Source organism: Halichoerus grypus, chromosome 2 (genome assembly GCF_964656455.1).
Source record: "Halichoerus grypus chromosome 2, mHalGry1.hap1.1, whole genome shotgun sequence".
Classification (NCBI taxonomy): Eukaryota; Metazoa; Chordata; class Mammalia; order Carnivora; family Phocidae; genus Halichoerus; species Halichoerus grypus.
Window position 1 is genome coordinate 33168114 of NC_135713.1, and position 17175 is coordinate 33185288.

Here is a 17175-nt window from a genome sequence, read left to right on the forward strand (position 1 = left end):
TTTCTAACCTCTAAAATAAGATCCTCTCCACTTTTAACTATCCTTTCACCCAGGGAGCAAGAGGCAGGTGGAGAGAGGCAATGTTTGGTTGGCTAATCACGCTTTCCAAGCTACCTTGCTCGCTTTTTCCCTCCATTCCTGCAGATAGCTAACTTTTCTTTAAGTGTTCCTTTCAATTTGTTGACTGCACTTAATGCTCTTTTAGGTCCTGCCTTCTTTTCGGGAACAGGAGTGGGCGGAGAGGAAGTGTCCTGCCACTACCAATACTTTCCTCTAGGAGGAGCCGCGCAGCCCAGAAGAGAGTGACACGCACCAACTCCAACTCCTTCGCGGGGAACGCTTCATCCCAGCTCCTCGGAATGCTTGGCCCGGACGGCGCTCCGCGCCTCCGCACCGGGTCTCGAACCGGTCGCCCCGAACTCCCGCTTCCCCTCGCCGCTGCTGCCCGGGTCGCGGGGGCGGCGGGCCGGGCCCGGCGTGACCCCTGGTGAGCGGCGGCCGCCGTTTCCCACCCATCCCCTCCCGTCCTCCCTTCCCGTTTCACCCCGCCCCCTCCTCCTCCCCAAGCCTGACAGCCCGCGAGCTGCCAAGCTGGGCGCAGCCATGGGAAGAGGAGGCGGTCTAGGGAGCGGCGGCGGCGGCTGCTGGAGCGGCGGTGGCGGCGGCTACTGCTGAGCCGAGGCGGCGGCGGGGACCGCGAGCTGGGGCCACGCAGGCCGGAGGCCCCCGCGCCCTCGGCCCCAGCGCGGAAGCGAACCCGCGCTCTCTATCCGGAGGCGAGACTCAGAGGTACTGGAGCGGGGGGGGGGGGGGGGCGGGGGGGGAGAGGCTCAGGGAGTCGGGCTCTTCTGTCCCCCCTTTTGTGCCCGGGGGCCTAGGAGTGGACCAGTTGTTTATGAAAGTGGGGATCTGGCTTATGTATTTACACGAGTCATTTTTTTCCCGGGGGACTTGGGGGTTGGCTGTGCTCCCCTCCTCCTCGCGAAGAAGTTGTTTTCTGCTGGTGGGTTGTTGTAACCCGATCCACGCTGTGGATGTGTGTGTGTGTGGACATTGGTGGTGGGCGTCAGGAGTTGGGGGCGACAGGCGAACCATCCCACGCTGGCGCCTGCTGTGGCCGGTGTTTGCGGTACCTGGAGGGGCTTCCTCTGAGGCCAGGATTGTTAAAGTCGTAAAAGTTTTGCGTTTCTCTTTGACATCATCAGCCGGGCTGGGGCAGGAACTGCTGAGGCTGCCGCCGCGGAGCGGGGAGAAGTCCCTGGCGGCGCGACCGGAGGAGAGGGGAGGTCGTCGGGCTGTGCGCGTCGGCACCGCGCGCTCCTCCCCAAAGCGCACCGCCCTCTGCCCGTTGTGCAGACTGCAGCCACGCTTTGACACCCGCGGAGCTGGGGTCAGTAGACTCACGGCCACCAGTCCCCAGGAGCTGGAGTGGGTGGACATCGTGGCAAGCCGAGCACCCCCAGCCCCTGACACACTTGTGGTTATGACATCAACCAGGCTCAAAGTTTTGACAGAACTGCCCGAAGCATGAGAGCTGCGGGTGAGTGGGGTAGCCGCGTGTCAGGGGAGAGGGTGCTGGTGGCGTGCACAGGGTGCCGGGCAGGGGAGTCTATTTTGGGGCGAGTGCTTTATATATAACCCGAGTGGGGACGCCGACTCGGGCCCGGCTGCGGGAGTTGGTAACCTGGCTTCGGGTATGCGTGCTGTATGGGTGTACGTGCGCGCTGTGTGTGTGTGCGCGTGTGTGCGCGCGTGTGTGCGCCTGGGGAGGCGTGTCGGCGCCTGAGCCAGTAGGGTGTGCAGGGGGGAGGAGGAGGCCAGAGAGGTGCCGCCCGCCCATTTGTGCAGCCAGGAGACCTTGGAAGGGACAGGGAAAGGTAACGGGAGGCCAGAGGGTTGGGAAGTCGCAGGAGTTCCTGCATAGGATTTAAATACCACGGACTTAAAAACACTAAACTCCCATCCAAGTACTAACCAGGCCCGACCCTGCTTAGCTTTAAAACACTAAACCCATTGCCTTTGAGGAGCTGAAGGCTGGAGGAGGAGGTTTCTGGAGCTCTCAGGAGACTTGCAATAGGAGGACGAGGGTTCTATGTGTAGGTACAGAACCTTGGAGGCCCAGACCCGAGTTGGAGCTGCAGGTCTGAGATTCCCGGGGTGCAGCTGGGCACAGTTCAGAAACTAGATGGTCTCTGTAGTGTTTACCTTTAGAATCCCTGGCACGTGTGCCTGGGAAGGCACTCACCTTTCATACATGTTGCGGCAGCTGTGCGGTGAGCAATTGGTGTTCTAGGCTAGTTTCCACCTGGGTCACCCTGCTAGTCCTTTTCTCTGGGGTGCCAAGTGTATACACTTTGGAGGTAATTAATGTGAAATATTTTCCAGAAATTAAAATGCTAGATAGAAACAAAATGACTTAGTCCACAGGATTGTTAGTTCCATCTTTTCTGTGATTGGGGATTCTATTTCCTTTTGAGAAAAGCTTGTTCCCAGATTAGATTTCTAGGGGTCTCTGGTTATTTACGGTTTCTCTTCAGATGGACTTCAGATGGAGCTGGAAGGATGTGTTTTCACCCAGAGACCCTTGGACATCATTTGTAGTTTAAGCACGGCCCGTCCTTTATCTCCTTCCACCCTTGTAAACTTTTTGATTCACATAAGTCTAAGGAAAGTTGGTGAGCCAACATTCAGCTTTCCATTTGGAGTAAATATATCCCAGTGAAATTATAGTTTTGGTCTGCTGAATGCTATGGAAGGCCAACACTTAATAGGCTAAAGTGTGAAATGAAAGTCTGTAAAGGCAGTGACAGAGCCATGACTCTCCAGTGCATTTTTTTTTTTTCAAACTGAGCATAACTTTGCGTTGCAAATATTTGTTCTAGGCAGAGTTTGGGGCTGTGTTTTTTTATTATTAGTGCGTAAACAGCAGACCACATCATAAACCACTTAAAATGGATACTAGGCATCTTCTCCATGCTATATCTGGTGCTTGTGTTAACAGATGTTTACAGTGCTTGGTTACCTACGGGACTGTCATGTGGAGTATCTCATTAGATCCGGACATAATGTTTATAGCATAATGTAATAAATGGAGCCCCAGTTGCAGCCTACTTCTGCCAAGCGCATGAAATACCCCAGCATGGAAACAATTCTTGAAGTTGGTCCAACTTGGCGAGCCTTTTTGGCTATCTGCTGGTGAGCATTGTTAATGTAAAGATAAATCTGAGTGATACAGTGAGAATGTGGCAGAGTAACTTGTTTAACTTAGAAAAACAGGCATGGGTTATATTGATTAAATTTGTGAACCTGAAGATTAAACTTCTCTGGTCACTCCACTGGTAAATTGCACAGTTATGGAGACTTGGTTTAGTTTTAGAGAACAATTAAAGATATGTCAATAATGAAAATAACTTAATGTGTTCACATGTGTCCATAAAAACCCTCAATTTTTTTTAAAAAAGAGAAAACCCTGTAACCTCTGTGGTAATGATTTAAATAATATGAGATTCCAACTCATCTAATCACTTTCTGAACATTGATTTGGTAAGAATTGAATTTGGTAAGGCTTTGGAATCAGCCCTCTGCTCATTGTGTAAACAAAGCAATGAGGGTGTCTTTTAAGGAAGTGATTTTTTTTCCCCTGACCTTGAACAGTATAATGTTAATAACATGCCCAATAAAATGTTTGATGAGTATGGTAACCACCTTCAGAGGTACCTATCAGGTGCATGAACTTCCACCTCAGTAGCCCTTTCTGTAAATGGGCCAGCCCACCTCTTGAAAATAATCAGCTGGGAATCTTGCTTCCTCACTGGCCAGTCCATTCTAGGAGAGATTCATTTTTAGAAAGTACTGCTTTGCACTAAATCAACATTTTCTTCTACCTATTGACCTACTGTTCAGTTGCTGGAGCAACACACAATGAATCTAATCTCTCTTCCCTTTAAGTGCTATATTTGAAAACAAACATTATGCCCCTTCTTCCTGAATTCTTTCTTTTTTTTTTTTTTGCTATCCTTGCAGTTCTTCTCACCCACAGTGGGGTCCCACCCTTCCCTGCCCTGACAACATGCCCCAGAGTCCGCATTCACGATACCCCTCATCATGTTTGTCATCTAAAACTCAGATGTGAAATCCTTAGTTCTGGACTTTCTGCAGCCATTAAGGCAGCTTAATATTCATGAGCTATTTTAGCCATCTCATTACACAGTTCACTAATTTCTAAGCTGTAAACAAGATAACAACTTACTCTTTTTAGATTATTAGTCATCCATAGTCAAGACATTATAATCCTTCAAAATATTTTTTATGTTAACTGTACTTCATTAACAAAAAAATATTTTTTTTATGCCTGAATTTCCTATCTATGGGAAGTGTCATACTGTGCAGGTACATACAATCCTACATGCAATGAACATAGTTACTTAATTTCTCCCTATCAAAGGAACACTAAGCAAAAACAAAAACAAAAACAAAAAAACCAGATGTAGAATGTTCTGAAGACAAGCAAATTGAAGTTGCATATCACAGACAGGTAGGAACAGTGAGGTATTCTTTTCCTGGACCTTACTGTGTCTGCTTCCACAAACATGAGTCAGTCCTAGCAATCAGGCATTTATTGAAGGCTCGTTCTATCCCAGTCTCAGAGAGTATGCCATCTGGCCCTAAATGAGGTGAAAGTACATCTGACAGAAATGCTTCCTCAGGCAACTGGGATTTAAGATGTACACACAGGACATGACTGAGTCAACAACCCCTTCTCCTCCTGGAGGTAAATGGCCCATCATGTCACGGGGAAGTCAAAAGCAGGTATATCACTGCATCAGTTCCAGGACGGGTTCCTGCCTCCTGTTGTGTGTCTGGATCCAAATCAGGCAAAGGCGCTGATGGTCTTCACTGACCAAGTTCTAGCCTTCTTGGAGGAGAGAAGCAAAGCTGGTGTATACAGGGGGAGAGGGTGTGGTTCAAGGGCAAACACTTTGGTGCCCATTGGACCTCAGTTTGAATTTGAGTTTTACCACCAACAGGCACATCAGCTCCTCTGAGACTCACTGTTCTCCTCGGTGAAAATTATGCTGCTTAACACCCAGGCTGAAGTATTGACACACAACCCGCGTAGCATTTACGGCCTGTGCTGCTCATTGGACACCTGCCCGATATGATGGCTTTCCCTTTTATGTATCTGTCTGGGGCTTCCCAACGAAGTTATGTTTCCCCTGCTACCAGCTGGGAATCTGCCACAGCTGAGAATCTTCTGTCTTCTTGCAGGAGATGTTTATGGTTGATGATGATGACGATGTTGTTTTTCTCAGCAAGTCTGAATGTGAAAGAAAGAACCATTTTTTATTGGCAAAGAGAGAAAACCAGCCTGTGATATGGACTGACATCTGGGACTATCAGAAGGTCCTCCTTTGCACATTGACCTTTAGTCAGAACAAGGGGCCAGTGACAGTCTGTGCTCTTTGATGAAATTATTCATGCTGTCCCCCTCTGTGTGTGTGTGTGTGTGTGTGTGTGTGTGTGTATGTTTGCAGTGAGATTCCTCACTAATCCCCTAGCATTATGATCTCCATCTGTATCACATTTGCTTCTTTGCTTTATTCTGTTCTCATAGAAAGGGAGGAAATAATCAATGATAAAGTGCCTATTTTTTTAAAGTTCAAAAATTCATTTCACAACTCTCTACCTTCTATCTAGCCCCCACCTCCTGCAAAAAAAATAAATAAAATTACAGCAGACCCACTGACAAGTACTTAGACATGTAATTTCCAAACGAAAGTTCTACTTTGATATAAGAAACCCTTCAGTTAGGGTGGCATAATATGAAACCATAGTGAACTCGGTGTCAGGGAGCTTGGTCCCCCTTGAGCTCTGCCTCCCGCGGGCTTTGTAATTTTTGCAAACTGTTGAACTTCCCTGGTCTTCATATTTCTTACATGTTAATAACAGACAACAACAACAAAAACGAGGAATAAACAAGATGCCGTCTTAGGTTTCTTTGGGGGGCTATGATTTGAATTCATTTAATTATTGAATTTCTCTTTTCTCTCAGAGCCTTTGGGACTTCGCTTGAAACTCTCCAAGAACACCTATTTCATTTGTTTTCAGTTTCCTGGTCTGTTTTTTCATATCTGTCTTCCTTGCTAGGAACGGTTCCTCAAAACAGAAAATAAATTTTATTCATTTTTATATTTTTCCACTCTTGGCTGGATGCTTGTAAACACAGCAGCCGTAAAAAGTGTTAGTCTAATTAACATGGAATGCCTTGGATAGTCGAGCTCTAATTCAGATCACTTATTTAACAAGCTACAATTTTCAATATAAGCATCAAGAAATAGTGTTGCTTATTTTATTCCCTCACCATTAATATTTTTAGTCAGTTAAGTAAAACAGATAAAAGTGTAATCATGGCTGTGCTTCCTGAAACAATACCAGCTCATCATGGTCTGATGCAGAAAATCCTTCGGAAGCAGTTTTCTTTTCTTTTGTTGTTTGTTGTTGTTTTGCTTTAAGCTAAAGACAATTCTGCTATGAGTACCAGACTCTTAAAAGAAGGACAGAAAGGATCCTTGTTTAGTTTCAACTTCTTTCTTCAGTCCTTGCTTTTCACTACCTTTTAATAGAGGCAAATGAAGCCTTAGGTCAGGCATCAACTTTACCAAATAATGATTCATAAGAAGGCTGTGATTTTGTCAGAAATTGTTGGGCTGTGTTTTTTTAATTAACATCTAAACCTACCTTCAAATGCTCCATTTCAAAATCAGTAGATAATTTCTCCTGCAGAGTCCTTAAAACTTCCAGATGTGTTTACTGCTTTGATTAGAACTTGCTTCTTTTGTGATTGACAAGACTTCAGTCAGTTTTCTTTAGAATAATATCATTATAATCCCAATGAGTTATACTTCTTAGATTGTGAATTTGTTTAAACATAAACAAGTCTATCTCCAGCTGGCTGGGCTTCTAAGTGACACGTGTATCCCGGGGAAAATGCTCGCTTCACGGGGATCTGCCACAGGTGGAGGAGAATACTCTGAGAAAGCCCTTATTCCGTGGGAGGACACCAAAGGATTTTGCAAATTGAGTAGGTGCTTCTATGTACTTACCTATGGTGGACAGCCTGCTATGCTAGACATTTGCTCCAGTAACTCCTCCTTGATTAATTCCTCATTTATATTATTTAAAAACTTTAAAGAACTAAAGGACCTCTGTTCCTACCATAAAGTCATTGGTCCAAAGAAAAATTCATTTTTTCTTGTTTAAGACATGTACTTTATTATAATAAGCATCATATCTATCTTTTTTCCTTGAGTTGCCGTATCAAAAAAAAGTAGAGTGTGACCATTACAAAACAGACATCCAGAGTTCTCTCCCCACGTGCTTATTGACACAAAAGGTGCTGCCAGTGATGCACTCAGCTTTGGTGATGGCTGGTCATAAGCTTCCGTCGGTCTTCCAGTTCTGACTGCCACTGGCCAGGCAGCCTTTGTCCCTGGTCAAGATGATGGCATACGAGATCCTAATTCACCCTATCTGCCCCTTCTTTGGACATCAGGCTAGGTTATTGTGATCCCAGAAAACCTCAATTTGGCAAAGCAAAGTGAAAAACAGTCTGGGGGAGCCTATATGAATGATAAATTATGGAAAGAGTACTGAAGACAGAGCCTCGACAGTGGCTTCTTGACCTAGGGGTAGAAGAAGATACCAGAATCCCTGGGCAAGATGATGATGAATGAAGAAAAGGTACCACTTTGATGCCTAGCAAGTTAGAAAGATTAAAGAAAGTGGAGCAAGAATGAAGAGGAATTATTTCTTTTATATTAGCACTCAGCATAGCATCTTATTTCCTTAGAGATATTGACAAAACAGTGCTTTGCTTGTCATAGAATAGTTGTTTAATAAATATTTTTTGATGACCTTAGTTTGTAGTAAAACAGAGAAATTGAAGTGTCGATAAGACGGATGTGGTAAGTTGGACAAAGGATGTGGATAGAGTCAGGTGATGACTAGGATCTAAGCTCAGAATGCAAATTTGGTATGATTCTCCTTAGATTAATGGTAACACCCAGACTTGATGACCAACTTTCCCAGGTGGATCCTGTTCAGGGCCTTGGCAAAGTCAAGAAATTTTTAATATTTGAAGCAAGATGGAGACATGTTGGAATTTTTCTGTAGGACTCAGTAGGGTTTGGGAGACATACCCAGTTGGCAGCTCTCAGTATACCCCTCATCAAAGAGCATACAATTTTAATTTTCTTTGCTTTCATCCTGTAAACTTTAGTGTTTTTATTTATTCCTTATAGTACATGTAGGGTATGTGAGAATTAGGAATGTCATCTGAAAAGTACTTTGAAAACTACTTGGGAAAAGATGCTGAATAAATAAAATTTTTTATTAGCCTGCAGGATGTAAGTTTGGCCAAGCTAGTGGTATTTTTGGGATCACTGTAAAAAATCAAAGACAGAACACATATTTATTGAGTCATTACTGTGTTCCCAGGAATGTGCTAGACACTCTGGGGAATATAAAAGTAGTATAAGACATGACCCTTGACTTTGGGACCTAGCATTCAAGCTAGGAAGGCAACACTAATAATGTCTGTTGTGTGATTAAGGAACAGTAGACAATTATACAATTTAATGAAAAATTCAATTACAGACTGGAAATGCTATATTTATTTTGAGAGAAGGGAAATCTGTTTGGGCTGCAGTATTTGGGGCAATGGCTTATAGGCAAAGTGGCTTCTGAGCCAGTATTTTAAATATGGTACCTTTTTTTTTTTTTTGATAGGTAGATGTTTTGTGTGAGAAGGTTAGGAACTTAGCACCAGGAGACATATCTGCATATCTGGAGCTCACTGGGGTTACTTGTAACAAGGGAGTAGGCAGGGTGTACCAGGCTGTGGATTTGTTTACACAGAAGCCTTCTTCATTGCTTATCGTTGATGTTGTATGTAGATCCATCCTTAGGGTGGGCCTATTGGGATGGCCACCCTGAACCTAGTCCTTGCTGGAAGGAAGGGGATGACTGTTGCAGGGTGTTTCTGCACACTTATCTTTAAAAAAACAATTTTTTTATTACATATAATGTATTATTTGTTTCAGGGGTGCCTCTCTGCTAGGCAGCGCCTACGGGTATTCAGAAATATGATTGTTACAAGGACTAAAAAGAGAGAGAACGCATGAATAGACATTTTCCAGAGAAGACATACAGATGGGCAAGAGACATGAAAAGATGCTCAACATCTCTGATCATCAGGGAAATACAAATCAAAACTACAATGAGATACCACCTCACACCTGTCAGAATTGCTAGAATCAACAACACAAGAAACAGCAGGTGTTGGCAAGGATGTGGAGAAAGGGCAACCCTCTTGCACTATTGGTGGGAATGCAAACTGGTGCAGCTGCTGTGGAAAACAGTATGGAGGTTCCCCAAAAAGTTAAAAATAGAAGTACCCTATGATCCAGCGATTGCACTACTTGGTATTTACCCAAAGAATATAAAAATACTAATTCAAAGGGATACATACACCTGATGTTTATAGCAGCATTGTCTACAATAGCCAAATTATAGAAACAGCCCAAGTATCCATTGACTGATGAATGGATAAAGATGTGATATATATATATATATATATTCCTAGGTATTTTATTCTTTTTGATGCAATTGTAAATGGGATTGTTTTCTTAATTTGCCTTTTATTTATTTAATTTTTATTTATTTATTTTATTTATTCTTAATTTCTCTTTTTAAAATTTTTATTGTTATGTTAATCACCATACATTACGTCATTAGTTTTTGATGTAGTGTTCCATGATTTATTGTTTGTGTATAACACCCAGTGCTCCATGCAAAACGTGCCCTCTTTAATACCCATCACCAGGCTAACTCATCCTCCCACCCCCCTCCCCTCTAGAACCCTCAGTTTGTTTTTCAGAGTCCATCATCTCTCATGGTTCGTCTCCCCCTCCGATTTCCCCCCCTTCATTCTTCCCCTCCTGCTATCTTCTTCTTTTTTTTTTTAACATATATTGTATTATTTGTTTCAGAGGTACAGATCTGTGATTCAACGGTCTTGCACAATTCACAGCGCTCACCATAGCACATACCCTCCCCAATGTCTATCACCCAGCCACCCCATCCCTCCCACCCCCCCACCACTCCAGCACCCCTCAGTTTGTTTCCTGAGATTAAGAATTCCTCATATCAGTGAGGTCATATGATACATGTCTTTCTCTGATTGACTTATTTCGCTCAGCATAACACCCTCCAGTTCCATCCACATTGTTGCAAATGGCAAGATCTCATTCCTTTTGATGGCTGCATAATATTCCATTGGTGTGTGTGTGTGTGTGTGTACCACATCTTCTTTATCCATTCATCTGTCAATGGACATCTTGGCTCTTTCCACAGTTTGGCTATTGTGGACATTGCTGCTATAAACATCGGGGTGCACGTACCCCTTCGGATCCCTACATTTGTATCTTTGGGGTAAATACCCAGTAGTGCAATTGCTAGGTCGTATGGTAGCTCTATTTTCAACTTTTTGAGGAACCTCCATACTGTTTTCCAGACTGGCTGCATCAGCTTGCATTCCCATCAACAGTGTAGGAGGGTTCCCCTTTCTCTGCATCCCTGCCAATATCTGTCGTTTCCTGACTTGTTAATTTTAGCCATTCTGACTGGTGTGAGGTGATGTCTCACTGAGGTTTTGATTTGGATTTCCCTGATGCCGAGCGATGTTATTCTTAATTTCTCTTTATGAAAGTTTATTACTAGTGTATGGAAACACAACAGATTTTTGTGGATTGATTTTGTATCCTATAACTTTACTAACTTTATTTATTCTAAAAGTTTTTTCATGGAGTCTTTAGGGTCTTCTGTTTATATATAATGGAATATTATTCAGCCATTTGCAAAGACCTGGATGGAGCTAGAGAGTTTTATGCATTATGCTAAGTAAAATAAGTCAAAGAAAGACAAATATATGATTTCATTCATACGTGGAATTTAGGAAACAAAACAAATGAGGAAAGGGGAAAAAAAGAGAGAAAGAGAGGCAAACCAAGAAACAGACTCTTAACTATAGAGAACAATCTGATGGTCACCAGAGGGGAGGTGGGGGGGGGAATGGGTGAAATGGGTGGTGGGGATGAAGGAGGGCACTTGTGATGAGCACCAGGTGTTATATGGAAGTGGTGAATCACTATATTGTACACCTGAAACTAATATAACACTGTATGTTAACTGGAATTTTTAAAAAGGAGTTATAGATTTTTTTTTAGTGCCCAGAGTCAAGGATGCTTAATTTCTGTAATGCCAGGGGCAGCCCTACAAAAGGAAGAATTATATGTCCTCAAATGCCAGTGGACTGCTGTTGAAAACTGAGTCCAACATCCTTATTTTATTTATAGGTGAGGAAGTGGGAGTCCCTGAGAAGTGACAAGATTTCTCTGGGATTAAAGCTCCACCACGACAGTGACAGATTTATAACCCAGCTTGTCTAGCATTCTTTCCAGGACTCTTTCTGCTATACCACATTCCCACCCACAAACATTGATTTTAACCATGAAATAGTGTGTTGTTTACCGCTGTTGTTCACAGGTGAGGGTGACAGCTGTGTTAACTACCTGAGTGGGCGGGTTGTGAATTGAGGCCACTGACACGTGGCCAGTTCTTTTCACTGGGAAAAGAGCGAGATTTGCCTGTGAATTAGGGCTGGCAGATGCCCTCTTACGTGTCCCTGTGAAAGCTTACAGGTAGGTCGGCATTCTGGAAAGGGCATGGACCAGGCTTTGGAATCACACAATCTGGTTTGTCTGATGGGGTCTGAATCCAGCTTTGCCATTTACTACCTTTACAACTCTCAGCAAGTTAATTAAACTCTTTGAGCTTTATCTGCAAAATGGGGATAGTGATTCTTACTTTACAAAGCTGTTGTAAGAACATTGGGGTGCATGTGCCCCCTCTTTTCACTATATCTGTATCTTTGGGGTAAATACCTAGTAGTGCAATGGCTGGGTCATAGGGTAGCTCTAAATAGCCAAACTGTGGAAGGAGCCGAGATGCCCTTCAACAGACGAATGGATAAAGAAGATGTGATTCATATACACAATGGAATGTTACTCAGCCATCAGAAAGGATGAATACCCACCATTTGTGTCGACATGGATGGAACTGGAGGGGATTATGCTAAGTGAAACAAGTCAAGCAGAGAAAGACAGTGATCCTATGGTTTCACTCATGTGGAACATAAGGAATAGCATGGAGGACCATAGGGGAAGGGAGGGAAAACTGAAGGGAGGGAAATCAGAGAGGGATACAAACCGTGAGAGACTCTGGACTCCAGGAACCAAACTGAGGGTTACAGAAGGGAGGGGGGTGGGAGGATGGGGTAACCGGGTGATGGGTATTAAGGAGGGCACGTATTGCATGGAGCACTGGGAGTTATATGCAACTAGTGAATCGTGGAACACTACATCAAAAACTAATGATGTACTATATGCTGGCTAACTGAACATGATAATAAAAAAAAACCCAAAGCTATTGTAGTTTAAGTGCGTCAAAACAATGACTGGCCCATGTTATACTGCGGCAGGAGAAGACTCCGTGCAGCACCCTTCTGAGAGGCTGTGAGCCATGAGACTTAATTACCTTCACCCATAAAAGATTACTTGATGTCAACTGCTGCTTTTTTTTTCCCTCCTCTTTTCCCCATTCAACCCAGTTTTGGGCTTTACTGAGTCCTTGAAGTGTTTCTTTTGTTTGAACCATTGAAATATCCCTCCTTCAGAAGAGTACTGCTGGCCAGAGATTAGTTTCTCGAGTCCTGACTTCCCCGGCAATGTGCCTAGACTATTACTGCACAACAGAAGTGACACATATATGCACATGGTTATGGGTGGCTTATGAAGTTTGGATTTTAAGATCAATATTAAATTATTCCTGGATATATGTGTTTGTCAGAGAGATTTCTGTCAGTGTTGGGAAGCCCTCCTTAGGCAAGGTGGTACTGTCCGTAAGTTCAGGGAGAATTGAAAGTTGGCCAGTTGGGGTGGTCATGTTGTGGTGAAAGGCCTTTCTGGGTAAAGAATGGCCTATGGTGATGTGCTGTAAGATACAAGAACCTGGAGGAATGCAACAAAGTAAAATCAGTGTGTGTGTGTGTGTGAGAGAGAGAGAGAGAAAGAGTGTGTGTATCTTCAGAGGACTCTTTCTCTCTTGTCATTCAGGCCCCAGCTCAAATGTCACCTTCTCAGAAAGGACAGGACCCCTCTGACCCCAATCTAATAGAGTATGACCTTCCCTCAGTGAGGTCATTCTATCATATGATCCTGTTTTGTTTTGACATCACTTATCACTATCTGATATTATCTTGTTTATTAATTTGTTTTCCTGTTGTTTGTTCATTTCCACCAACAAAAATATAAACTCCTTCATAGTAGGGACCTTTTTTGTCTTGATCACTTTATATCCTGTAGAAAATCCTCGGGAAGTTTTGGTTAAATAAATGAATGAATGCATTTTAGTAGTTAATGTAAGTTTTTGTTAGCATTCTTCCAAACATTTCTCTTTCACACATCCAAAAATGTGTGGCTTTCATGTGCCAATTCCTAGCATATTTATAATTTGGTGATTTTGCTCATGGTATGGAGTGAGGTGCTCTTTCCAGGGACCAAAGATAATCTGGGACAGCTATAATATCTCCCCATAAATTACCTTGAACTGATATATCCAGTAGCCGCTTTGTCAGCAAATACAGTTAGGAGTGATGTCTTGGTTTGGATTTCTCCCAGAAGCAGACCATGAGATAAGGATTCAGGTAAAAGTTTATTTAGGAAAGTGAAATAAGGAAGGGAAAGGAGCCAATAAAGGCAAGTTACCTTTGGCAACTGGAGTTTTTGATCTTCCCAGAGAGATTTTGGGAGCCCAGGCAAAACATATCTCAGAGTCCTCTCATTCCAGGATTGAAAAGTTTGAATATTCACCCACCAACTTTCATCAGACATTAGTTCCTGGTCACTCATGCTGGGGACGGCAAAGCCGTCAGTCTTCAGATGGAAGAAAGAACTCGCAGGAAAAGAAACGCAGGTGTTGGCGCTTAGGAATTAGGCAGTGCAAAGTAGTAGAGGTACGGGGATGTGGGTGGGAAAGGGACAGGCAACTTGCACTGAATAATACAATGTGATTTCTTTTAAATAAACATTTCATTTGAACTAATTTCAGATTAACAGAAGTGTTTGCAAAGAAAAATTGTAGAGTTCCTGTATGCTCCTTGCCCATTTCCCCCTAATGTTAATATCCGTAACCATGGCGTATTTATCAAAACTAAGAAACAAATATTAGTACAATACTACTAACTAAACTCCAGACTTTATTCATATTTTCTGTTTCAACTAATGTCCTTTTTCTGTTCCAGGATTCAATTCAGAATATCACATTGCATGTAGTTTTACTATTTTTATTTTATTATATTTTTTTATTATTATTTTTCTAGAGGGGGAGGGAGGGGCAGAAGGAGAGGGAGAGAGAGAGAATGTTAAGCAGGCTCCACGCCTGGCCCGGAGCCAGACGCAGGGCTCCATCTCACCACCCTGAGAGCATGACCTGAGCCAAAATCAAGAGTCCTATGCTTAACTGACTGGGCCACCCAGGTGCCCCTACAATTTTTAAATACTGTGCATACAGTCTTTTATTTGGGCCTTCTCGTGTCCAACTAACTAGTCTTTGTAACTACATGGTTAAGCTCTGTGAGTGAAAAAACGATGACGTTGACGTTGACGACATCCAACATCATGTTAGACAAGGTTATGTTCTCAAAATAAATATATCAAAACAACAATAAGAGCAAAACTGTATTCAGTGGGCATATGTATAGCTGACCCTCCATGAGATAGCTGAGAAATACCCATAATGGTGTGACGACTCGAAGAAATTTGATTTTCAACATGTATCCTGATCACTAAATGTGAAGCAGGACCCCCTGAGTCAGACATGACCCAGACCTTCCAATGTGCCCCACATCATAATGTGTGTGTCGCAATTAATTCTGCTAACTGTGAATCACATAGCCTTGAGACTGTTGAACTCTGGTCAATTAAGTTACTTGCCCAGGGCTCTGCAGATGGTAGATGATATCACTGAGATGAAAAACACATCTTCTGCCTTCAGAGCCTACACTCTTACTACTTGGTACCCAGTTACTGCCATTCTTCTCTGCTTGCCCAATACCTCTGCTTGGTGCCTTTTTGCTAGGCGTGTGGGCTTCAACAAGTCTGTATTCTCAAACTGCAGTGGATGCAGATGCATGGTATATTTCTAAGTGAGCTGGCTTAAGCATCAGCCTGGAATCTGTGAATTTTTTTTTCAAAGCCTACCTAACATTTGCAAAACCTGTTATCTTGATATCCACATGCATTGACCACAGAGATCTTCAGAAAGTCACCCATACTCCAGTAATAAAGTTTGATACAGGGCTAATAATAGGCTTGAAAGCAAGCATCTCTAAAGAGCAAGGCATTGATGTTGTGTAATAATTAAAATACTATATTATAATGTGTTTGAGTTCAGATAGTTGACCTCCATTTCTCAGGCTTTCCATAATTAGTTTTTTTTGTTGTTGTTGTTTTTTTAAGTGTTACATCAGGGATATGGAACATTCAGTGAAATCTTTGACTAATCTTCCTGCTTGCAGTGGCCCAACAGAAAATTTGCCTTGGTTGCCTTGGAACCCAGGACATGAAATTCAGAAGAAAAAATTCTTATAAATTATTTGGGCTTTGACTCTGGGAAGATAAACAACATGAATACCTAGGCTAACCAATGGTGCAATTCCTCTAACCTCTAACTCTGAATTCAGAAAAGAATAGGCTTTAGGGGTTTTTGTTTATTTTTACTTTGATTTCAAGTTGTTGCAAGCCTGGAGTTAGTATCTAATAACACAATCAGTGTAAAACACAAATTATTTCACTATGAAATCTAACTTCTAAGAAGATACAAAGGGACAATCATGTAAAAATGGGCTTTTTTTTTTTAGAAGGAATAAGCAGGGGTTGACCGAAAGGTAACCCCTTCAGACTCCAATGTTTAGAGCATTGCACGTTTTTAAAGGAGAAAAACCATGACCTTTCAGAACCTATGTGTGAAACTGTTTTCTTGACTGAAACGGCTACTTTAAGTTGGCATGGTTTTAAACTGTGACCTTTGATCCTTTGTATATGCAGTTCCAGGCACAATCTGTTCATGCAGGTCGGCCAACGGTGCTCTAGCCAACTCACCCCTGGGCCTTGGGGTCTCCAGAAGAGTGGGCCAGGCTGGCTGCAAAGCACCCTCCACCCCTGCAAGATGCTGGGCTTTCGTCTGCTTTACACATAGTGCTCCTGAGAAAGTTGAACTTGAAGAAACTGCCTCTCTTCTTTAAAAAAGCAAGCACACAAAAATGTTTTAAACACATTATCGATTTCCTTATGTGGAATAGACTGCTTTTCTGCCTGCCTGTTTTTGCAAAGCCCTCAGATTTCTAGAAGAAAAATCTCATTAGCTTTTTTATGTCCACGTTCAGATTTACTTTCAAGCTCCTAGACTATCAGCTCCTACAGGGCAAAGGACGGCATATTCTCTGCTTAGTGGGCATGCAATAGTTAGCTTCACCGATTACTGGTGGGCGGGGGCAGCATTCAGGAAGTGCTTACTATGACCAAGGGCTCTACAAAGTTCTTTTTCATGTTATATTGTTTAATCCCACACAAAACCCCCATGAGCCACCAAATTCTACATTTGGTGGAACTGTGGCATAAGTTCAATAATTTGTGTAAGGACCCAGTGTTGGCAAGCAGCACGGACAAGATCCTAAGTGTATCTAAATCCCATGCTTCGAATCATCCTAACCACCACTACAGGATGGTTTTAAAACTGTTCACAAATTTTTTTGGTATTTCAAGAGGTGGAGTCCAAGTTCCCTCTCCTTGAGCACGGGCTAGACTTTACAGCTCGTTTCTAACAGAGTCAAGTGGAAGTGAAGATGTGCAGCTTTGGAGACTAGATCCTTCAGAGGTATCATGCCTTCTGTCTTGGCTGCTCTGTCTTTTGGATCATTCACTCTGGGTGAAAGCAGTTGCCATGTTTTGAGCTGCCCTATGGAGAGACCCAGATGCAAGGGAAGCGAGGGAGTCCCAC

The 17175-nt window shown here is 43.0% G+C and overlaps 1 protein-coding gene across 5 annotated transcripts in view; it reads left to right on the plus strand.

Annotated features, from left to right (window-relative positions):
- The first annotated feature begins 521 nt into the window (after positions 1-521).
- The window catches only part of GHR (growth hormone receptor), a 258077-nt gene continuing 241423 nt past the window's right edge, over positions 522-17175 (plus strand). For 2 of the 5 annotated variants that reach the window (XM_078066688.1, XM_078066686.1), the window contains exons 1-2: positions 750-789; positions 1206-1540. Coding sequence is in view for 1 of the 5 variants with exons in the window: in XM_078066686.1 (XP_077922812.1) it covers positions 1528-1540 (13 nt within the window). In the remaining 4 variants the exon portion in view is untranslated. Of the gene's footprint in view, positions 790-1205; positions 1541-17175 lie in introns of all 5 variants that reach the window. The other 3 variants (XM_036067251.2, XM_036067258.2, XM_078066687.1) reach the window with 2 other exon arrangements.